The 23,300-nt window shown below is 46.9% G+C and overlaps 1 protein-coding gene across 2 annotated transcripts in view; it reads left to right on the top strand.

The window, feature by feature from the left end:
• Positions 1-577: 577 nt before the first annotated feature.
• The window catches only part of FOXO3 (forkhead box O3), a 94,808-nt gene continuing 72,085 nt past the window's right edge, over positions 578-23,300 (top strand). The window contains exons 1-2 of one of the 2 annotated variants that reach the window (XM_065681103.1): positions 591-887; positions 1,344-2,542. In XM_065681103.1, coding sequence (XP_065537175.1) covers positions 1,961-2,542 — 582 coding nt within the window. In that variant the 5' untranslated portion in view covers positions 591-887; positions 1,344-1,960. Of the gene's footprint in view, positions 2,543-23,300 lie in introns of both variants that reach the window. The other variant, XM_065681104.1, reaches the window with a different exon arrangement.

Below are 23,300 nucleotides of genomic sequence, written 5' to 3'. Positions count from 1 at the left end.
GCAGACATGTCTGTACATGCTCCCACATCACCCACGGGGGAATGGAAGTTTTAAAATAAAATTACTAAATTGGACTCCAAATTTAAAGTTTACCAAGTAACTCGTGCACCAGTAACTTGTGACGAGTGGAAAAAAGTCAGAAAAGAATCAGCGTGCTCTTTCCCCACCATGACGGGCAGCCAGAGCCGGGTTTATGCTCACGTACAGGCACTGCGCTGAAGCTGTGCCCCTGCCGGGCCAGGTGGGCCTGACAAGGGCAAGAGGTATGCAGAAGCGATACGTCTGGTTCTGCCCCTTAAATCCTAGTAAGCGCAGGGAGCCGGGGCTAACGCAGCCCCTGGAAAGAGTCACAGTATGCTTCGAGACCTAAGCGCTCCCCGCGGTGCGGGCACAGCGGCACGGCCCCAAGCCCGGAGATACCGAGGGAGGGCGAGCAAGCAGAGCCCCTCCCCCCCGCCTCCCTGCAGGCTCTCCCGGTCGCCCAGCCCCGGCGGCTCCCCTCGGCCTGGCGCTCCCGCCCCATCGGGGCGGCCCCTGCGCGGCACCGCCCGCCCTCCGCCCGTGGGCGGGCCGTGCCGTGCCGTGCGGTTAGGTTGAGGCTCCCTGCGTGTGTCTATAACTTTGTGTTGCTGCCGGTGGTTGTTAGGGGGAGGGATGTGGAAGCTGGTGGCGAGCAGGGTGACGGGCTATTTGGGCAGGCGGCGGCGGGCGGATCGGTTGCCTCTCGCCGGTTGCTCGCAGAGGGAGCGGGTGGCTCGCAGCTTCCCCCTCCTTCGCCTTTAAAGGGAAGGCTCCTCGGAGCTGAAGGCGCAGGAGCAGCAGGAACCATGCAGCAGCGCTGCTTCTTCCTCCCGTGAATTTGGAGCTCGATATCTGCCGGTGTGGAGGTGGCTGTTGATTCTCCCCCCACCCCACCGCTCGCCCGCCCCTCCTGATGTGGCTCGCCCTGCCTCTTCTGCCTGCGCTTTTTAAATGACTTGAGTGAAGGGGGGGAAAACTGTCAAGATGGCAGCAGCAGGAGCAAGGAGGTTATGAATGTGGTGTTGATGCTGGAACAAAACCTATTCTCTTTGGCAGCCCTAGGGAGGGCTTAATGCTTCTGGACCTGTTGGAAGACTGCGATTTGATTTCTTCCCGTTGTGTTTGCTTTTTCCCTGCGAGAAGAAGGATTTATCATTTTTTGTTTAACCGACCAGCCCCCAGGGTGGCCTTTTACCGCCCCTTGCTCCGTCGGCTGCGAGATTTTTGGGGGGTTGCTCGCGTGTGGTTTGGGGGGCACCGCAAAGTGACAGGCTTACGCTAGTATGCAGCTGGGTGTATGCTAAGACTTCTCCTCCTTTCAGGGCGTTCTGAAGAAGGAAAAAAAAGTCTTTGGCGTAATCCGAAGGACCCCTCTCCCTGCCCTCCTGCCGAGGGAGGGCGCAAAGGACCACCCTACTCCCCCAAAAGGGAAGATATCTGCGGAAGCGACCGGGAGCGAGCTCGAAGGCAGCGGGGGGTCGTCTCCTGACTGGAAACAGTGCGGTTCCCGCTGGAGCTACTTCTGCATCCGCATGGAGTGAAACATAAACAAACGCACACGAGCACCGCGGGAGCGGCCACCGCTCCGCCGGCGCGGAGGGCACCTCCGGCACCGCCCGGCCCCGCGCTGCCCGCCCTGCGCTGCCGCTCCGGCTCCTAATCGGATTTCGGATTTTTTTTCCCCTTTCCCTCCCTCCTCCTTCCCCCACCCCTCTCCCCGGCGTGCGCAGCGCCCGCGGGCAGCGGGCTCCGGGTGCGGCGGAGCGCCTGCCAACCCGTAGCGGTGAGCGGCATGCCCGCCCGGCGGCCCCCCTCCTGCTAGGCTCCCGTCGGCACCGAGGAGGCGGCGGAGGAGGAGCGGGGTCGGCGGCCGCCCGCCCGCCCGCCCCGTCGCAGCGCTCCCCCGCTGCCGCTGCAGCCACCCGCGGGGGAGGCCAAGATGGCAGAGGCGTCGCCCCCCGCCCCGCTCTCGCCCCTGGAAGTGGAGCTAGACCCCGAGTTTGAGCCGCGGAGCCGGCCCCGCTCCTGCACCTGGCCCCTGCAGAGGCCCGAGCTGCAGGCCAGCCCAGCCAAGCCCGCCGGCGAGCCGCCCGCCGACGCCGCCTCCATGATCCCCGAGGAGGAGGACGACGAGGAGGAGGGGGGCGGCACGGCCATGGCCGTCGGCAGCGCGGCCCCCGCGGGCAGAGAAGCGGCGGCGGCGGCCACCAGCGTCCCGGAGGAGGCGGCGCGGCTGCTGGCCCCGCTGCCCGGAGCCGGCCCGGAGGGGCCAAGCCTCTCACCGGGTGGAGCGGCAGCAGGAGGTGGGGGGCTGACTGGGGGCCCGGCGGCGGCGGCGCCGAGGAAGTGCTCGTCTCGGCGCAACGCGTGGGGCAACCTCTCCTACGCCGACCTCATCACCCGCGCTATCGAGAGCTCCCCGGAGAAGCGCCTCACCCTTTCCCAGATCTACGACTGGATGGTCCGCTGCGTGCCCTACTTCAAGGACAAGGGTGACAGCAACAGCTCGGCCGGCTGGAAGGTGAGGGGGTCCAGGGTCCGCGGTCGCGCTGCCCCGACGGGCGGGCTGCAGCGGGGGATGCCGCGGCTTGCTCCGGTGCAGCCGGCCGCCGTGCTGGTGGTCGCCCTGTTCCCTGTGCTTACTTATTTATTTATTAATGAAGGGAGGGGGTAAGAAAAGTTTTGTCTCTTTCCTGTTGCTGCGTGCAAGGCGGTAAGGGCTCCTAACTCTGGGAGCAAGGAAAACGGTGGAGCGGAGCTGGCTTCTCTCGTGCACAAGCACGTAAGTAGGGGAAGAAAAAGAGGGAAAAAGAAAGGAAAAGTATTTGTTATGGTGTGGTTGCTTTGTTTTGGTGTAGTTGTTTTTTTTTGTTGTTGTTAAAGTTAGACGCGCCTTCGGTGTAACTCGTGCTGGAAATAAGCGGAGTTGCTTTTGTGCAGGGTCAGTCTGAATCTCAGAGCTCAAATACTAAACGACTGTTATTTTCGTCTAGAAAAGCCCCAGTGGTTTCCCCACACGTTCCTCAAAGTCAATAGAGGGAAATTCGGGTCTTGATATTTCTTCCTGAAGTTAATCAAAGCATGGAGTTGTTTGCTGCTTAGCCACGGGAATGCTTGGTTTGTGATTCTTGCGGTGCCAGTGCATGAGGGCACCGTCTGCTGATAAATCCCTTGTAGCCGAGCATTTTCTGTCCAGCGCCGGGAAGGTTAGCAGCTAAGATTACTACTGTTTTAATAAGTAAGAAAACAAAAACCCACCTGTTTTTGAGGCTTGTTTACTCAGCGTGTGCAAAAGCACGTTGCAGGCAGGCAGGGTTTTACTCTCAGTCTAGGAAGGCCTACCAGGAGCCTGTGCTGCACCTAAACCATATTTGAGGTGACTTTCAGAGCTGCTTTTTTTTCCTCCTCATTTTCCATATCCATCTATTAGTGTCTGTTGGATGCAGAAATGTCACGTACTCGCTGCTACGCAGAAATACAGGTGCTACTTGATGTCGATGCTGTTTGCAGAGGGAAATCCCGGTACGGTTCAGTAGCTGCCGAGGGCTGATAACTGGCAGCATCTGCGACAGAGTTTTTGAACGGATGGCTGAAGGCGAATTTGCCGGGAAGTTTTATTGTGTTACAGAGAAATTACATTTCTTCTTTCAATCTCTCTAGCTTTGGATCAGGGGATAACTTAGCATATACAAGTCAGTCAGAAGTACCGTATGGGTGAAATGAAACATTTCTGGCAGTTTTCATATTAGCAGCCCTGTCTCATATTTTCGTGCCTGAGTAGGACTTGCTGCTAGGAACTGAAGTACAGCTGTGTGATTTTTTTTTATTATTTTTTTTTTCCTTTCCAAATGGAGCACTGTAGAGAAAGCATTTCACTAACAGACTTGTTTCAGGCTGGGGAAAATAGCAAAGTTTATCAGTGGCACAACTAATTCAAGACAAGGCTTTTAAAAACACCAATCCCTTTTATAGCTTTTGCATCTGTATTACGTGTTGAATTTTGGTCTGATTTCACAAGTGCGACATGGAGTGTGATAAAGGGTTACATCTTCTGATGACAGCCCGTGCCTTTCATAAATTGTTTGGTTTCACGCAGAAGCAGTGGCTGTAGATGTCATCTGTTGTGTCAGATGCAGCCTTTTTATCTGATACTCTGAGTTTTCAGTAAATTCTGGATACCTGATTGAAGCGAAGACTTGTCAAACAACGGGGCTGATACTGATTCACCTGAATTTGGTGGCAGAACTCCCATTGGTTTCAGCAGACGCAGGATTTGGGCCATAACCTGAAGTGCTTACGTTGATTAGTATGCTTAATACAGTCACAATTTTTCTGACAATTTACACTGTTAATTTGATATTGATTCCATTGCTGAGCAGCATTAACTGGTACTTTGAGCTAATTAAATGTTAAAAACTTGGATCCCTTGAGATTCCTCTGATATAATTTAGTTCGGAAGTTTCTCACAAACCTTTAGCGTGACTTTTATCAGGAGATGCTTGCGTACTGGTAGCAGAAAACTCGGCCTCCTTAATGACTGTGAGGTGTCTCTGGAAGTTCGAGTAAGGCGTTTTGACTGTATTAACGGTGGGTGCAGTTGTTCACGGGTAGTAGGGGCATGCTGAAGGGGGCTAAGGAGAGGTCAGGAGCTAATAATTTGCCAGGCATCCAAAACAGCAAAATTTAATTCTTTAGCAGGGCTAGAGTTTCTTTTAATGCATGCCTGTGCATTCAGAAGAGGACTATTTCAGAACAGGACTATTTTAGTTTCTTAGCTGGAACGTAAATTAGTTTGTGCAAGAAGCAACACTTAAATAGAGGCTCCATCTTAGTCTCCTGATGCTGAAACACATTAGATGTTATTATCATCTTTGTTTCCCTCACAGGTAATGAATATAACTCTTCAGGAACTCATGTCAGCTTTTCACATCAGGCTTTTTCAGATTGCAAGTTACACTGAGATTTTAAATGAACAGAAGATAGTTCTGTATCAGGAGGCTTTTATCTTAATTTAGAATATTTTTACACAGCTAAGTTCATCTTTGAAGGCAGCAGGCCCATTTAACAATGTTCTGCTCTGGCACTGAGTGGGAAAATTGTCACTTTAAACAAAGGGAAGAAAAGAACTTGGTTTTATTATCTTAGGTGTTATTATATATGAAATATTAATCTGTTTCTAGTGAGATGTGCTGTTTCTAGTGAGATGTGCTGAATACCATAATCCATAAACATAGCTGGGATTATACCCCTCAAAACAATTACTTTAAGAGCTATGAAGTTACAACTATTGCTTTTTCTTTCTTTTTTTTTCCTAGGGCATTAAAGCAGAAGTGACTATTTCAGATGTGGTTAGGAAGGCATATATTACGTTTCCGCTAATTTAGATGAGGTTTGCCCGATGCACCCCCCAACAATCTCCTTTATTCCCCACTCCCCCTGGCCCCGGTGGGACATCAGCTAACCTAATACTGCCTGGCAGCTAACTAGGGCAGTAGTGTGCGGTGCATTGCTGTAGAGCTGGCACACTGTGGGCACTGTCATGTACCGCGGGCAGCCAGGTTTGATAAAGCCCTGTGTACTTCCAAATCACCGGGAAGGGCTTAGATGCATGCTTCAGTACCTTCAGTAAATCTTGAATACTTACGGGGAGTTGATATTTATATGTATCATATTTATATTTATAATCACTGGAGGGGGGCAAAGGTATGAGGGTGAGCTGGTGAAATGCAGCGCCAGGCAGCTGTTGCAGGTAGTTCCACAGAGCTTCTCAGTGACCAGATCTACCCGTCTTTCCAAATTCAGGTATCCGTTGCACCGTCAGTGTCCTGCAGTCACAAAACTAGTGTGCTGACTTAAAAAGCAGGTGGATTCCCCCTCCCCGAGATATTTTGGATACAGTAACTCCACTGACTAATCTTGAAATAGAAAACTGAAGCACCCTTATGTCCATGTATATAGTAGAGGTGCCTGGTTTCACTATACGTTAAGTACTTCCACATCCCTTCCTATAATGTTATTTTGTAATTTCTTGCAGCACTGTCTTGTGAAACAGTCTTTTCTACATGAAGAGTACACTAGGGGGACTATTTTCTTCTTTGTTGAGCAGTATGAATCTGGTCCTTCATACAGAGATACCAGCAATTCTCAAATTTAAATGCAGCTGATTTGCTTTGATTCATTTTTTTCATATCAGAAGCCTGATTGTTTTACACCTGTTGAATTCATCTTCCTTATGAAAGATAAATACAAGCTGCTGGGATATTTGCTCAGGAGATTTTTGTAAACTTCGTACATGGACATTTCATCATTTCTCACCATGTTTTATTAACCAGTACGTACCGATGGGCTGCAGTCCCTTCAGCACAGCAAACGCACGAGTCTCTTCTCCAGTTGTTGAGACTTGAGAAATTTGCCAGCGATGTAGACAGAGATCTAAATCTGTTAGCCAGATGCTAATATACAAGATGTGTCGGACTTTTTCTGTCATCTTTTTGCGAAGGATGTGGGAAGGAAGCAACACCACTCTGTTCTTATTTCTCTTTCCTTGAAGTGGCACCGAACATCTTTATCAGGAGTGGCAGCGGAAAACTGGAGTTCGCATCAGTTTCATTTTTTTTCTCCATTGTCTTTTTTTTCAGGCTGTTTTCCAGTTGACTGCTAGTGTGAATATTTTTCCAGCTTTCTAGTCTACTTTGGGCTTTTTTTCCTGATTTTGAGCTGCCTTGTTCCATCTGTACAGAAGGGTCTGAGTTACAAGCTGTAGCCTGATTATTTTAAGTTTTGATCTACACAAGCAAGCACGGGTTTAAGCATGTGAATGGATCCTTGAGGCTTCACTTGGATTACTTGTGTGCTTAACCTTACTGCTTAAGCATCTTACCTGATCAAAGCCTTACTATGTTCTGCTTTAACAAAATACTCAGTAACATTTCTAAGTGAATTTTGTGCTGAGCAGCTAAGAGAGATGTGTGGTTCCAGCCCCAAAGTTGAAACTGCTAGATTAACAAGCTTCTTGCATCAAAGAGGAACATTCTTCAGTATCAAAGTAACAAATGACTTCTTAAACTTTCTGGTAGAAACCGTGTGTAGATATTAGCACACATTATTATTTTATATCTGTAATGTACATCAAAGATCTTGCTTTTCCCCTTCTCATGCAGGCAGGTGACAGCTATTAGAGGAGAGAAAGTGGCATGGAGTATATCTCCCAGAATCACTGACTTTGATTCAGAGTGTGACAGTGAGGAGCACCTCCACTGAAGGACTTGTTAAATGTAGATATAAACACATTGCCTTGGTGAATGTCATCAGCTGCAAGGAGTCACAGGCTCTGATAAACCTAACTTATGTGAATGGGAAACCCCCAGTGGATGATGCCAGATAATAATGCTGTCAGGTAGACAGGTGTGATAAATAGTGGAATCAGTGTTCCTCAGTTCTTTAGAGACAGAAGGTTACCTAAAACAGTCACACAACATTAACATTGTCTGAAATAGGTTATTAGTGTCACTATTTAAGCATATTTAAAATAGGAAGCTTGAGAGTCAGAGGCTTGGCTCCTACACTTACCTGCATGTTTGAAAGTACATGGTTGTTGCTAATAAAAATGAAATCACCTTAGTGGCTTTAATATCTACTGTATTGTACTGGCTTGAACAAACACTGAGACTGTCAGGCTGGAGAAGGAGAAGTGTCCTGGTGCCCCTGCTCCAGGGCATCCTCCCTCTGTATGGTTTTGCCTTTGTAAAAGGAGCAGTGTCTTAACACACAAGGCCATTTTGTATTCGGGTCATTTTGGTGGTGCTACGCCACTTTGCTGTAATCCTGGGAGATTAGGGGAGGCTGGGCACGTGCTGGTGCATTTAGAAAGGCAAGTGATTAGGGTTAGCCCAGTGGTTTTGTGAAAGCTCTTTGTGCTGACGTGGACAAAGTAGAAACCCGGAGTCGGTGGAGTCCCTTACAGAAGGCAGGCAGTGCTGGGGCTAGTGCAGCTCCCCCAGGCCTCCCTGCAGCTGCTGTGCTGTTTTCAACCACCTTGCAAGGTGTGTATGGGGAGAAAAAGTGCGAAATAACCCCTGAAAACTACAGTGAGGGTGCTGAGTTAGAAGGGAGGCTGAAGGGATTGCTTTGGAAATAAGGAAAAACTGAGGATAACCAGACAAAGCTTTTCCCTAGGTGGCAGTCTCCTAAAGGTGCCCTGCAAGATTTTGGCAGCCAGCTATTTTGCGTGGAAGTATGGAAAATCTTTTGTGAGGATTGTTTCTTATTTGCAATGCAATTACAGTGGGTCTTAGTGTAGTGGCAGCTTGCCAAGGGAGAAACTGAAAGTGTTTCCTAATGCAGGTTGTTACTTAAACTAAAATCTTTGCATGTTCTTGTTTCTCTCCCACTTTTAAAAAGGCCTTACTGCTGTCTCTGTCACAGAATATGTGCCCAAAGGGCAGGGTTATAAAATGGCAGCGTTAGTTTCTTTAAAAGGCACAAGCCCCTCTGCGTTTTGAGGCACACTGTTCTGGAGGAAGGCAAGCTCTGAGCATCCTCCTGCCACTGTTTTGTCCCCCTTGCCATCAAAACCGGCATTGGTTCCCAACTCAGCGCTGGAAAGGGAACACAGCCTTGCTAGGTCCTGGGGCAGGAGGTGCTTCCAGGTCCTGCAGCATGTAGCGAGCACCCCCGTAAAGACCTGCCTGATAACACGGTGCTCGGGGATCTGCAGGGTTTTTTTGATGTGGCTTTTCTTGGGGCTGACAATGTATGTGTAGCGCAGTGGTTCAGGAGCAAAATAAAGTGTTCAAGTAATGTGCACAGTCATTCAGTTTTTGGTAGTGCTGGCTCAGCACTCCATGGGTTATGTGAAGATTATGCTTAACCTTTTCTCTGCTCTTTTTTAGTGCTTCTACAAACTTAGACTGTTCTTTTCTGTGACAGCTTCCTGAGCATTGCCACACACACAGCTTGGAAAATGAGGTGCATTTAGCCAATTTATGGCCTGACATATGTTAATTAACATTAATTACCTGCTTGAATAGTCCATTTAGCACTTATTATTAAAAAGAGGCTTGTCTACAGAAGGGGATTTTCCTTCAGAGTGAGATGTTTTGTTCTAACTTGCTTCAGACAAAGTCAGGATGGGGTATCCTGTGCTTCTCTGCACGACTGTACCAGTTTCCTGATGTTCCAGTTATGTGTGTGGGATACAATTGCAACACTGACAGGCACCAACTCCTTACCCCTTTGTATCTGACATTTTCTTGACATTGGCTTAGCTTTCCCAAACAAACCAGCATATTTCCAAGCTTCTTTTGCTCCTCTGATTGAGGCAGCTGGAGAAAGAGCCATGCTTCTCAGCCTGCGGAAACTGCAGGGAGATTGGAGGCCTGTGGTGATGTGGTTCCAGCCCCCTGTTCGGGATAGAGGAGTAGGAAAAGCTCAAGTGTGCAAGGGTGGAGGGGGTACATAGGAGTTGCTGGGGCTTACTGTGGTGCCTTGCAGGGAAGACATCCTCAGCTCTGTGTGGCTGAGGGTGATGGATCTTGAGGATCCCACAGCCGTTGAGAGCAGGCCAGCGCTGGAGTGGAGTATGGTCTCTAACAGCAGTGGGTTATAACCTGTGAGATAAGGGAGTTAACAAACAGCGATTGTTCAATCTTCAAATACCAATATAAAAAAAATATATTCCATTCCTCAGTTCTCCGCACTGCCATTCCTCATTCCTGGCTTGGGAGACTCTAGGGACATTATGTCCTACTTTACCTTCTCCATTCTTTTTGTTGTGACACCAGTTGCATGGTGCATGGGGTGCCTCTGTGGGAAATGGAGGGCTGGCTCGTAACTGTGCAGGGCATGTTGCAGATCAAAGCTGATTTTCGGTTGAGGATACCTGTGGAGTTGATTAGACTACAGGACTGATAAAGAGCAATTTCAGGGGAGTGTAAGGTGTTGAGAACAAGTGCATGACTGTGTTAGTGCTCTGCCTCATCCCAGTGGTGAAATAGCAAGGGAGCTGCCATTCAGTGGGGCTGGAGGAAGACCACTGCTGTGACACTATTGCTTTGCACCAGAGTTGTTCCTCCTGATGCTGCACCTTGCTATGATGTCTGAGGGGGGCCAGTCTTGCCCTATGACGCCAGAGCCCTTTCTGTGGGCCACCCCCTTTGCACATTCGCTCAAGGACTGATATGCGCTTAATGCTGATTTGCAGGGAATGTGAATCAGGTCAGGAGTTAACAACATTGATGACTTGTTAATAACTTGTGTGTGTGCTACTTGGACTTTGCTTGTTGGGCAATTTTCTTTATCTGTACACTGGTACCTGTTAAAAATGAAGGCTATTTAAATACTTCTACTGATAATAGAACACCTTTGTAAGATTTCACTGAAAGAGAAATGCCTTTCTGGGGATTTGTACTGGTAAAGAAACGCCTTGTGGAAATTAGTTCTTATAACAGACTTGTGCTAATGAATTGAGTGGATTGCTTGCTCGATCACAATATGCTATGTACTTAAATGCTGAATTATGAAATGCTGGCTTCTCACCTGCGTGTGTTTATTTGGCAAGGTATTCTTTTGTTTTTCTGTATTATTTTTCCCCTGCTGGTGAAGTTGCCACTTGCTACGTGTAAAGGGGCATGTGCAGGAGGTGCACACTGGAACAGGAAGGCAGTGGCAGGCTATGGATCATGGCCGGAGGGCTGGAGGAAGGCCCGCTTGAAGCGAGGAGGAGGGCGTGCAGCACTGCTGGCTTGTTGTCAGGGCCTCTGCAGCTTGTGCTTCCAGGTCTCCTGCAGAGTGCTGCTGCCAGTGCTGGGAGCAGGAGGCTGCTGGTGCTGGGGCTCTGCCTGCACAGCCTCTGGCTGCTGCACACCTGAGTGCTGCTGGCACTGGTCGGGTGCGTTTCCGTGGGGTGAGTCACTGGATCACGCCACTTCTGCATCCCTTCACACACTGCCCATGCTGAGGTGAAGGGTGGGTCTGTGCTGACGTCTCCATGCCAAAATCCTATTGAGAGCTCAGGAATGAGGGCAGGAGTGCTGGCAAAAGTGCCCTTTTCCGCCTTTGACACCTAGCTCTGAGGTTGCCTTCACGCTTTGTGGTGCGGTCTGCCTGGAGGCTGCTCCTAAGGCAGCCTTGCTGTGCCTTCAGGCCAGTCCGCCTCCCTACCCCTCCCTTTCTGAGACTCTGCTCTCCATAGGGACTAGCAGCTGCCATGGGCACACCCGGGATTGCGGCCAGTGGGTGGGATCCTAGGAAAAAGTTTTCAGTCCTAGGAAGAAGTTTTTAGTAGGCCTGCTGTCTCCCATGTCACGTGAGCAGAAAAGGACGCAGGTCAGGCTGCTTGCCAGCACTTGAACAGGGAGGTAACGTGTGCTTATCCTGACCCCACAGGAGTGGGAGGCAGCAGATAAGTTGGAGGGCTGATGAGGACAGACAGCAGCCTGCTGGGGCGGACAGACAGAGGAGCACCCAAGCCCATCAGCACACATACACTCGGGCTTCACTCTGCCTCCCGGCTGCTGCAACTGCTCCTGTCGGAGTGGGAATGAAAACTGGCTTGCGTGAATGCAGCCTGGTTATGATGGTGCAACTTCCATGGGTAGATGAAGTAAAGAGAGCAGGATTTGACTCTCGTCCCTGCTAAAGGCAGTGTTACATTAAAGCAGCAGTGGGGCTCTCCTGTGGTGCTGGAGCAGCACGTATTTGCATTAGTGTAACTAAGACTCAAGCTGGCAATGCTTGAAATCCTGATTGCAGCTCAGCCTGAACTCCCTGTGAGGACTGTGCATGACCAGGGAGTGTTAGTAATAGTGTTGCACTTAAGTAAACAAAGCTTTGTTTAAAAATGTATTAATTGCCTAATAATATTCTAATATAAACTACTCTCCTAGTCTAGACAGCCAGCACCTCTGACATTGTAGATCGTTTGCCCTTATAACTTAGTGTTTTTTTCATGCTGTATTATGTTGGTTTCTACACTTTTTCCCAAATAGGGTGCAGAAGAATAGATCTATTATCCTAAAGAAATCATTTTAGGACAATGGGCCATATTCCAGAGCTGTATTTGTTTTATCTAGAACATGGACTGAATTATCTTGATATGTACTCCAGTAAGGCGTCAGTGCTCTTAAATCTGCTGGATTTGTTGTTTCTGGTTTGGTTTTTTTTTCTTCTCCTTGCTAGCTCTTCAAGCAGCCATTTCAGGTCTCTGAAGACACATTATAACCAAAGTTAGCCCTACTTTTTCAGATGAAATTTGCAGTGTAAACATACCTTTAAATGCGAGACTTAATCCAGATCAAAAGATTCTGACTTTGCAGGTATTTGTGGAGTTAGGCTGGGAGCCTCTATCTTGTATAAATATATTTGCTAGTACTTCATGGAGGATTTATCAGTTTTATATATAAAGTTCTAGATATGCTCGGTACATAAAATTTGGCGTCTGATAAGTGAGAAAGGCACTCAACAAAGAATGTCTTTTTGTGATACGCTTGCAGGCTCCCACATTATCATCTTTTTCGCTGATTGGTTTTATGCTAAGAGCAGTGATGTGGTTTCCTGAAACCTATAACCTACTGTTTGTTCTGCAAAACTGCTCTGGACCTTAACTAATTTTCAGAGAATGTTTTTTTTTTTTCCAGGAATTCATAGGAGAAGGTGACACCAGTTCAAGTCGTGTCCTTAGATGCTTGTAAGCTGAGACACGTAAAGCTGCTGTCCCTGTTTTTGTGCAACACGATCTGTTGTGTTTGAAAGTTTCACCGTATGGGGGAACTCAAAACCATTTGTCTGAGATGTCAGGTTTCAGCGTGAATGGTGCTTCTTTAAGTATTCATCAAGATCTACAATGGAGGCTGCTAGTCCTGCCATGCCTTTGTAGGAGAACAACTTTGGCACCAAGAATGATGCTGCCACTGAGGAGCTATAAATTCTCAGACGCATTTTGTGAATCTTCAAGCAGCTTCTGCTTTTGGGTAGCCTGAGCCATATATATGTGGCCCAGATAAATGGGCCGCATCTAAAATCTTTGTTTTGCAAATGGAAGCCACATCAGAGTTGTGCATGGATTGGGCCAGAGGTTTCCAGCCTAGTTTGTGCAGCAGCTAAAAGCCTCAACCCAACATTGTTATTTTCATCATAATGTTGACAGTGTGATTTTTCACTTCCCATAGCATGTTAAGATTTATTTCTTGCCCCATTGCTTTGAAAGCCTGGCTCATGCATGGCGAAAATGCTTCTGGTTAAAATGTACTAATGGTTTGCACACTTGGGGTAGGAGAGAAATCTTTTGTTAGCTGTTTTTTATAAAGCTTTGGGGAATGGAACTGTGTGCTTAAGAAGGTATTTTAATATCAATAGGGAAAGCGTGTAGGCCATAAGGCAGTGGCATACGGGGCTGGGAGAGGAAAGGATTCTGTGAACTAGCAGTAGAGAGTAAATCAACTTCATGTATGTTCATAGACATCTGATGTCTACTGGGCCTACTGGGGTAGCTTGGAGCAGGTGGAAGCAGCATACTGTTTACCTAATTAGAAACATAAATAAAATCTTTCCAACATTTTTCTAAATTAAAATGCGTTTGAAGCATATGTCAGACTTCTCACATCCAGGAAAGATCTCTGAAACCCTGCCGTTCTCCAGGGAGGCTGTTTCTAGCCCACCTTCTTCAACGCTTTGACAGGTAAAGAGTCTTCATGGTTGGAGTGGGATGTGCATTAGCAGTTGGAGATGTTACGGTTCTTCGTGAGCGCATCTGTACTCTTCTTCAGTCAGTGGGAAAAGGTCTGTCATTTGAGGCGGTAAGCCAGAAAATGATCATGGTTGAAATCATTGAAGATAGGATTTCACCTCTGTGTATGTACTGAGAAGTCAGTGATGGTGGCGAGCAGGGCCTGGGCTGCTGCAGTCAGAGCTGCTCTGTATCTCCAGTGTATTTTAGACGCTGAGGAGACAAAGATGATGCTAATTGCAAGAGAAACTACTTAACTGCTTTGTATTATGTGTGAAATGAGGAGGGAATAACACTGATTGAATGACCTATTTTGACTTTCTCAGTATAATATGTTTAATGTTTTAGTCTCTTTCTGGGCAGTGAATTATAATTTTATCAAATCCTGCTGGAAATTAGTATGTTGCTGGGCAAAGTATTTCATCCTCACAATTTCAACTGCAGAGTTACCTCTTGCTGCTTGACTCAGTGGCAGGAGTTTTCTCTTTCGTTTGGAAAGGTCTTTTGCTATGCAACACAATGACAGCAGGGGTTTTTAATACAAAATAGGGACCTGTCAGGAAGAGTATAAAATAGGGCCCTGAAGGAGTCTAACTTAGAAGAAGAAAAGACATAAATCTCCACCTCTCTCTGATAACAGAAGGCCAAAGTACAGCAGAAACATTTCCCTGCTTGTAAAATACTGGTCCTGATACCAGAGAAGTTGTTCTGTTAAAGGCACGATCAAGTCTAGCCTCCTTACAAGTTCTTCAACTTTATTTTCGATACATAACTGAATGGTACATAAGGGGATTCTTAGACAATGAAGCGGCTCCTTTAGGGTCCTCTCTTGCTTATTGTGCTGTTACAGAAATGGTTTGCTGTTTTGGATCAGTGTCAGGCAGAATAATACTGAGTACGTCCCAGATGAGTGTGGGTGGTGAAAGGAGAAAAATAACTTCAAATAAAGAGGGGTATTATCAACTGAGCAGCCAGTGTTGATCCTATGGTGCTGAAAAATTGAAGCAGGAAAAATAGGATTTTTTTTTTTAATTTATTTTTTTTTTTTAAAGATGGAAAATTTTAGCTGAAATATCTGTTCTGGGCAGAGTTTAGTACCCTACTTAAACCTGCAGCAGACTGGCATCGGTGCAGCAGCACTGCAAAGTACCGAGAGGGAAAAGTACAAACAAGCCTCCAGAACTTAAGAGGAGCCTCAGATTCTTTGTCCGTTTAGGAGAACATGACCTGTAGCATCTCTTGCAGCTGCTGGATCCAAGAGTATAAATAGTGAGAAGAACACTGATTTGGCCAGGATAAAATGTCCACTTTGGGTTTTTCCAACAGCTGTGTTGGGACTTAAGCCTGGCAAAAGCTTCTCACGTGTCGTTTTTTTTTATTGAGGCTTGTGCTAAGCATGTGGAATGTTCTCTAATTGAAGGGGGGGAAAAAAAAAGGATAAAAGCAGTAAATTGAGAAATGGCTGATTTGGTGTCCCCTCAGCCTGAAGGAAAAACAGTTTGCTCGAACAGTGTGACAGCAGTTGTTTGAGAAATTAGTGTGGATTGTAGTTGAATCATGACATCTTACTAAATTTATCCACTCTGGAGTGCCTGGTTTCTGGTTTGACATTTTTGTGGGTTTTTTTTTTTAATTAATTAAAAAAAGCTTTTTCTTAAAAAATAAAAAAACAAACCCAAAACAAAACCCAAAAAAGCTCTGCATGGGCTGAGAGGTGACAGTTTCCTTATTTTCTGCAGGAAACTATCAGGTGTCGAACACCAATTCTTCCAGGTGGTTACGAGCATGTGGGGGCCAGCAGCTTTCTCCCCAGAAGCACCAGCATACAATGGGTGGGTTTGAGCAATGCCATTTTCCAGAAGCAGACTGGGAATAGGAAAGTTGTATTTGGCATGGCTTGACCATTAATCCAGCAGATTGCTGCAGTATCTCTGTGGATAGTTCTCACTGTTAGCTGAAGTGCTGAGCAGAAGTACTAAGTAAGAGTGTACTTCATTTACACAAAAGTTTACACCGAAAAGAAGTGTTTCAATATAAAAGCCAAGTGCTCTGGAAGTACAGAATGTCAGAAATAAAGTTGCCTCTAACACTTGAAATGACTTCTAATGCTGGCTATGATGCTGTCGTTAGTAACGAGCTCACTCAGCTCTAACCACCCACAGTCACCTTGTCGGGCTGGATGCTTCAAGGGGTATTCAGAGTTTCAGCTCATCCCCGTGACCCCTGCGTGGGCCCTGTGCCATATTTGTTGCACTCAGCTCTTGAGTAAAGAAATACACCCTTCCTGGTATGCTCCTCTGTCACTCACCTTCCCAGTATCTGTGGGTTTCCCCAGTAAGCACCCTTCCAGCCCTGCATCCTCTTCTCCCCCCACCCCTCAAGCTCCCCTGTGGCCTCCCACCCCAGTCTCCTTCCCCGCAATTCCCAGTCCTGCTGCATCTGCATCCCTTCTTCCTTTTCCTGGGATCTCCCACCCATCTGCCCACCTTTCGTGGTTTTCATGTTTGCTCTGCTTGTCCGTTTGGTTTTTGTATTGGTTTTGGGTTATTTTTTTATTTTTTGGTCTTTCTTGTGGGTTTTTTGTTTGTTTGTTGTTTTTTTTTTTTGGGGGGGGGGGGGGGGGGGGGCTGTTTTTTGGTGTCCACCTCCCCATTCCACATTTCTTCCCTGCTCTAGGATTCCTTATTTCCCCTGTCTTGTCAGGCTACTAATCCTGTTTCCAAATCCTGGTTTCAGTTCAGGTTTGCAAAGCTATTAGTGATGGGGAACAGGGTTTTATAGTAGGAAGTGTTGGACAATACAAGGTGTAGGTGGGGCTCACACTACCACCTATAATTTTGAACACTGTTTATTTTTTTACTAATCCACCCTTAGGTAAGCAGTCCTGGTGCTGTCAGTGTACAAATCCTGAGTCATTTGGGTAGTCCTGTTCCGTCTGCTGATACTGTGTACAGAGGGGTTGCTCATTTGTGTAAGAGATGGAGGATCCAGCCTTAGGGAGACTTCAGTCTCTATTCTTGTGTGGTCTGAACTGGACAGAAAACAGTGTCTGAGATTATACAGTTCACAGGGGTGTACTGCTGAGCTGTCCCTGAAATATTTAAAGTTATATGTAGTAATTGCCCTTATTTCCAAAGAAGGGGCTGTTCCTTTTTCCTTCTTTATTGGTGAGAAGAGAGGAGACATACAAGTTCCTCACTGATAATATATAAGACATGAAAGCATACATTCCATAGTTATAACATGGCCTGCAGCCTCTAGTAGGTGCCCTCTGACTTGGTGTGTTTAAACTTGAAAATAAAGAGACTTTTCCTTATGTAGTTCCATGTTTTTCCTGTATCTTACGCCTCTGCTGCTAACTTCATTCCTGGTCTTTAATGATTCTGGTAAATGCCTCCACATCTAGTTGAGAAGCTGATCACAGGGTTTTTGTTATCAGAATTAGACTGAGAAGCTCATACTGAATTATTGCTTAAAATTGCAAGGTGGTGCCTTGGAGTGTAGGAGGATGGAAACCTTTGCTGCTTTTGCTGCGTGTGACTTGGTGCCTGTCATAGTAGGCAGCTTCCAATGGATTTGGTGCTAGATAAAGTAATTTAATGGTGTGAATAACCTTTGACTTTTTAAAGACCTTACGCACAGCGTGTGCAGTTGATGAGTCCCTTGTTCCTTGCTTATAAAGTTCAGACCTTTAATCAAGTAACAGAGTGGCCTGTCGTCTTCCCATGGCAATAAAATGCATGCAAACATGCATTGCAACAAACAGCTCAAAGGCAAATCTAGCATGTCCTGCTTCCTTTCCTGCAAGATGGATCTGCGGTTTATTCTCCACCATTGCTCCCCAAGCCATTTCAGCAGCTTGGTTGGCTGAGGGGTTTATTGGGGGTAGTTGATGCCTGTCAGGTACTGCACTTCAGCTTCCCAGGCTAGTGATCACAGCTGTTGAGTCGCAGCTCTCTGGGTCACATTCTATGGGGATTTTCTGAGGGTTGTGATGACCATGGTGGGGGAATTAGACTGGATGTAATGTTTCCAAGAATTGGAGACGCCTCTGCCATCGAGCTGGTGCACGTTGCTGAATCAATTACAAGCATTGGCAGGATTTTGCTTTAGGGGAATCTCACAGCTACATCACAGTCTTGTTATTAGCAGATTATTGCTAATTGGGTTTAACACAGAGCCAGATATTTGCGGGGAGGAGGGACCTTACATAGTTGGTTTCTGTGAAGTATTTTCCCTATATGCAGTATTGTTGCAGCAGATACTCTGGCACCGTATCTCACTTTTGTTTTGGGGAAATCTTTATCAGCTCCTGTGTGGAAATACATGTTTGATATAGAATTGTCATCCTGATGTGAGGAATGCAGTGTGGAGCCCCAACATTCTCCAGAGCTGGTGATGACAACTTAAACTCTCAGCCTGGAGGATTTTGTAACTTTCTTGTGATGTATTGAATCACGATAAGGGGACTGGTCCCTTTTGTAACTTGCTGATGTGATGTAGGCCCCTGTGAGCTTTTGCAGAGGGGCTTCCTAGTGAACCCCTCATTTCTTATGTGCAGTCTTCGGCCTAAATCCAGGTTGTGGCCTCTCCCACGCTGCTGCTGTAGGGTGGCATGGAGCAGTCATGTCACAATGTGCTCAGCAGCTTTCACAGATTGTGAATGTGCCTCTTTGCAGGAGGATGCCAGGACCTCACTTCACCAGTGCAAGTGTTGAGCTGCATGGTTTCATTCTGTGAGATCTGGTCAGGCTTAGGGCTGCCTCCCTCTTTGGGTTTTCAGCTTGGTGCCAGCACAACGTGGTGTGCTTGCAGGCTTGAGCAGCTCAAGCCTTGTGGTTGCCGAAGTTACCAGGAGTCCTCTGTGGAAATGCAGCCCCCCTAATTCAGTCTGGCCGTTGTTTACTGTGTTTGTAATTGACTGTCAAAGTGTTGCATTTAGTTCAAGTGCTGGTAGGGTTTTCTTCAAAATGCCTGTGTAGCATTAAGCCAGTTAGGAGTTACAAATGTAAATATGCTGACACAAAAAACAAGGAATGCATGAAAGCTGGCATTGCTTAAGGAGCCAAAAGCAGTGTGATTACATGCTAGAGGGACACTGAAAATGTAGGTTGCTGGAGTGTGCCTCCAGAAGTAAATCCCAACCAGAAGTGCTTGCAGCCCTTTACTTGTAATGCACTATGTCTGCTATGGCTGCTGAGTGGCATGGGGGAGAGGGTTTAGGAGTCTGCGGGCTTCCTCGTGGAGTTCGATAGGGAAGTTTGAAATGCCAGAGAGAAGTGTCAGCTGTATCTAAATGGGTCCTTGTAGATTTTCCTGGGCTGTAGCAACATAGCTGGCAACTGGGTGACTTCTGATGCTCGTGTTTCATAACTGACAGCTAGGCATTTTTCATGAGCTGTCTTATTTCGGGTTGTGAGTGCGGGCACACGCACATGCACACCCCCCGCACACCCCCCCAGCACATTGTTTACTTCCTCTGTAAGTTCTGGGACATTCAGTACTAAGGAGCATGATACGCTTGCATAAACACCCCAGCCAGATTTATCTCTCAGGCCTATCTTTCCTTACCCATCTTGGAAAGTGATTAATCTGCAGCACACATTTTGTTCTTTGATCGCAGGGCATTATTCTGTAATCATTTACAGTTTTGCAGAGCCGTAGCACTCGCTTGATGGAGTATTTCTGTCATGTAGCCGGTGCTGTTGGCTGAAGCTGTAGCTGTGTAACGTGGAGGGAGCAGCTCTGTGTCACGGTAAAACTGGTTTTCTTTTTACATTGCGTGCTTTCTGCGCGTTCAAAAAAAAGCCATATGTACATATTTAGCGTGCAGGTAAGTGTCTGCAGCAGTACATGCTGGGGGCTGCTTTGTAGGTTTTGAAAACAATGTCAGTACTGCAGCGTGCTGGCTGCCAGCTGAGGTTTTGCTATGCATAAGTAGAGGCTGGAGGAGTTCTGGTAACTTTTGTTTTCCATGCTGCACATCATGTATTGAAGCCTACACCAGTCAGAAATTGGCAGCCTATGTAGTTACAAGAACCTATACATACTACCATCTGAGGAAAACAAAAAAGTGAAGAGATTGAAGGTGAGTCAGAAAATCTGCCCTGACTATTGCACTGAGGCATTTCCATGTGTGCTTTGTGGGTTTTGTTTGTTTTCCACATTTTCCAGCAGTGTGTGAGGAAAGGTGGGAGAGGGAACAACCCTGAGTTAACATGCCATGGGTTGAGATAAGGCTATCTAGCAGTGTTTCATTCGATGCAAGTGTCCAAGCTGTAAGTCACCACTTTTTGCAGTGAAAAAGTGTGAGAGGTAGGTAGGAAAAAAAAAAAAAAGAAAAGAAACCCATGTGACTTTGGCTTGTGACACGTTGTAAGTTTATTTCTGCAATATATGTGCACCATTCTCCTACAAAAAAAGCTTTCAGTGGACTTTAAATTTGGTGGGTCTGCACCAGTCACCCATGCCAACGAGTCTCAGAGATCTGGCCTACACACCATGTCAGACAAAACACTTTCATGTCACCTTATGAGAAACCAAAGCCCCATAGTTAAAAGACAGAAGCCACAACACTGATGTGCTGTGTGCAAAGACGAGGGAACACTGACCGCATTGCAGGTGCGGAGTGTTTGTTAAATGAGATGTCTGGAGGATCCCGTGTCAGAAGTCAGGACAAAAAACTCTTCCAACAGCCTTCCCTGTCAGTCTGATCGGAGGGCAGGGCAGGCAGAGGAGAGGGGTTTCCTCTGACTACGAACCCAGCAGTTGTTTTAAATGGGCAGGTGTCAGAAGAATAGCCTGCTCTGCCTCAGAGACCTGAGAGTGCCAGGCTTGGAGGAACACCAGCCTCACATCTCCAGCAAGAAGAGGCAGCACAGACAAATAGCAATATAGTATTTTTGATTTAAACCCCTGCCCCGATATACCAGTGTATAAGGCTGTCTGGAGCATCTGATCACAAATTTCACTTCTCCCTCCTAGACATGAAAATTTCTGTGAAGTCCTCATGTAAATTCCTTAATTATAGGCAAAGGGGAATTTAAAAGCAAGGAGAAGGAAGACTGAGGCTCTTGTGAAACATCAGCTGTTTAAGAAAACTACAAACTGTGCTAGGAAGCGAAAGGTTCAGAGTATTCATATTTATGGGGGTATCCAACTGCCTGGTTGGGCCCCACCCCAGGGTTATGGTAGCTGACCTGTGGTTGTTGGAGGGGAACATCCCACTTGGGATTGTGAGTTTGTACCATCTCCACTCAAGCGGGATGAGCCCTTGGTTAGGTTGTGTTTGAGGAAGGTGCCAGGTAAATAACACTTTTTTGCGGTTGTGAATTAGTGGCAATGGCCGTCTTAGGAATAGACAACTTTTCTTGGCATCTGAGAAAGACCAGAATTTCACAAACCAGTGCCAGCCACGTCCCATACTCTGCATTCCCCTGAAACCAAATAGAGCCACAGGTCATATGATGTGACTTCAGTCACACAGCTGACTTTGAGCACTGATACGTGAGTGGAAGCAACTCCACACAGGAGTCAGACCAGAGTGCTGTGCTGCCAGAATGTCCTGTGCCCACAGCTGGGACTTGCTGGGGGGGGTTGTGGCTCAGCTTCAGGAACTGAATAATTTGTATTCAGTGTTCTTCGGTGCAAACTTCCTCTTGCTGCGCTTGGACGTGTGCTGCAGGGTCATGGAGTCTGGGTTCAGCATCACTCACCTCAAAGTCCTTATCACTGCAGAATAGTTTGTAACAGTTGTATTTATTCTCCTTTAACAGCAAAAGATGAACCCCCATTAACATCTGCTGTTTATGTTGCTGTTTATACAGAGTATGGCTGCCACCATGAAGATTCTGAAGGCATGCAGGGTTCAGTACCAAGGAGCTCCACACTCAAAACTTGAGGCCCCATCCCATAAAGCCAAAAGGAGCCGTTGCCTCAGTGTGGGTTAATTATAGCTGTCTGAGTAGGCAGGACAGTCATGGACAAGGCTCAACTATGTCCAGAGTAACGTTTCTGAGTTAGAAGGGGTTTTCCTTAGCCCATGAGAAGCGTGAGAGTTAATGTCATTCTCAAGTTATGAATTGTGCAAAAACCTGGGGAGGAAAAGTTTTGGGCTTGAGCATATTCAGTTACTAAAGAATATGTGCACTGACAGCAAGGACCTCTTAAGTGATGTTTTGGATAAGCATCAGGTGCTGGGAGCATCTGTCTGAACATCCTGACCACTTACTGGGTGGGTGCAGCAGAGAGCTGCTGCTTTCACAGAATCACAGAATCCCAAGGGTTGGAAGGGACCTCAAAAGATCATCTAGTCCAACCCCCCTGCAAGAGCAGGGTAACCTACAGTACATCACACAGGAACTTGTCCAGGCGGGCCTTGAATATCTCCAGTGTAGGAGACTCCACAACCCCCCTGGGCAACCTGTTCCAGTGCTCTGTCACTCTCACAGTAAAGAAGTTCTTCCTGATGTTAACGTGGAACCTCCTATGCTCCAGTTTACACCCATTGCCCCTTGTCCTGTCACTAGACATCACTGACAAAAAACTAGCTCCATCTTCCTGACACCCACCCTTTACTTATTTGTAAACACTGATGAGGTCACCCCTCAGTCTCCTCTTCTCCAAGCTAAAGAGACCCAGCTCCCTCAGCCTCTCCTCATAAGGGAGATGTTCTACTCCCTTAAGCTTTGGAGCTTAGCTAAAACCTTTGTGTGGCTGGGGAAGTGGAAGTGTCCGTTCCTGTGTACAGCCCTCTCAGTTCTGTAACTGCAGTGTTAATACTTCTAACTCCACACTTACCTGGTGTAAGGGTGGGTGGAAACAAGATGTGTTTGCTTGAAGGAAGAAGACCCTTTGCCAAGCTGGACAGTTGAATTCAGGAGGTGTTGGTGTGGGTTTCAGTGCAGAGGAGCCACTGGCTCCTTGTCATGCATCACATCAGTGGAGAACCCCTGAACCGTGAAAAGTGTCACAGAAAAGTGGAAGAGCCTGTTAAATTCCACACTACCATTTATCCTCTTGTAGCTCAGCCAAAAAGCATGTTTGTCCTCCTTCACCCAAGGAGTTTGTTTTTAGACAGAATAAGATTCGGTACTACTGAGTGTAGCTGTTGTGCAACGGCATGATTTTTGACCACGATAGCTGCACTTGGGTCAGAGCTTTACAGAGGTCTTGTTCTGTGCAAGCCGCAGTAAGATTTGTAGTAAGTCCAGCAGAGACTTGAGCTGACACTGGTGGTATCTGAGGGAGCAACAGATGACAGGCAGCTCCCCTCCGCTGCCACTCCCCTAGCTCATTGCTGACCTTCAGTCCTTCCTTTTCACTAAACTGAGGCATCAGAGACCAAGTCTTGTTTATAGGTCACCCACAAGGGAAACTGGACATCAAATTCTAAACTTCTAGCTAGGCTAATGTTTTATTTCTTTATTTCATGCTAGAGGTTGGTTCTGAGTGCAGTCTTGAAAGCAGCTCCTGTGCAACGTAGAACTGGGCTTGGAGAGAGGAAATAAAATCAGAAATGAGAGAAGTTATTTTAATCATAAATAGCTGTGGTAGG

This window comes from Lathamus discolor, chromosome 5 (genome assembly GCF_037157495.1).
Source record: "Lathamus discolor isolate bLatDis1 chromosome 5, bLatDis1.hap1, whole genome shotgun sequence".
Classification (NCBI taxonomy): Eukaryota; Metazoa; Chordata; class Aves; order Psittaciformes; family Psittacidae; genus Lathamus; species Lathamus discolor.
The sequence above is the reverse complement of the archived record's forward strand: the minus strand, read 5'-3'. Positions and strand labels throughout refer to the sequence as shown.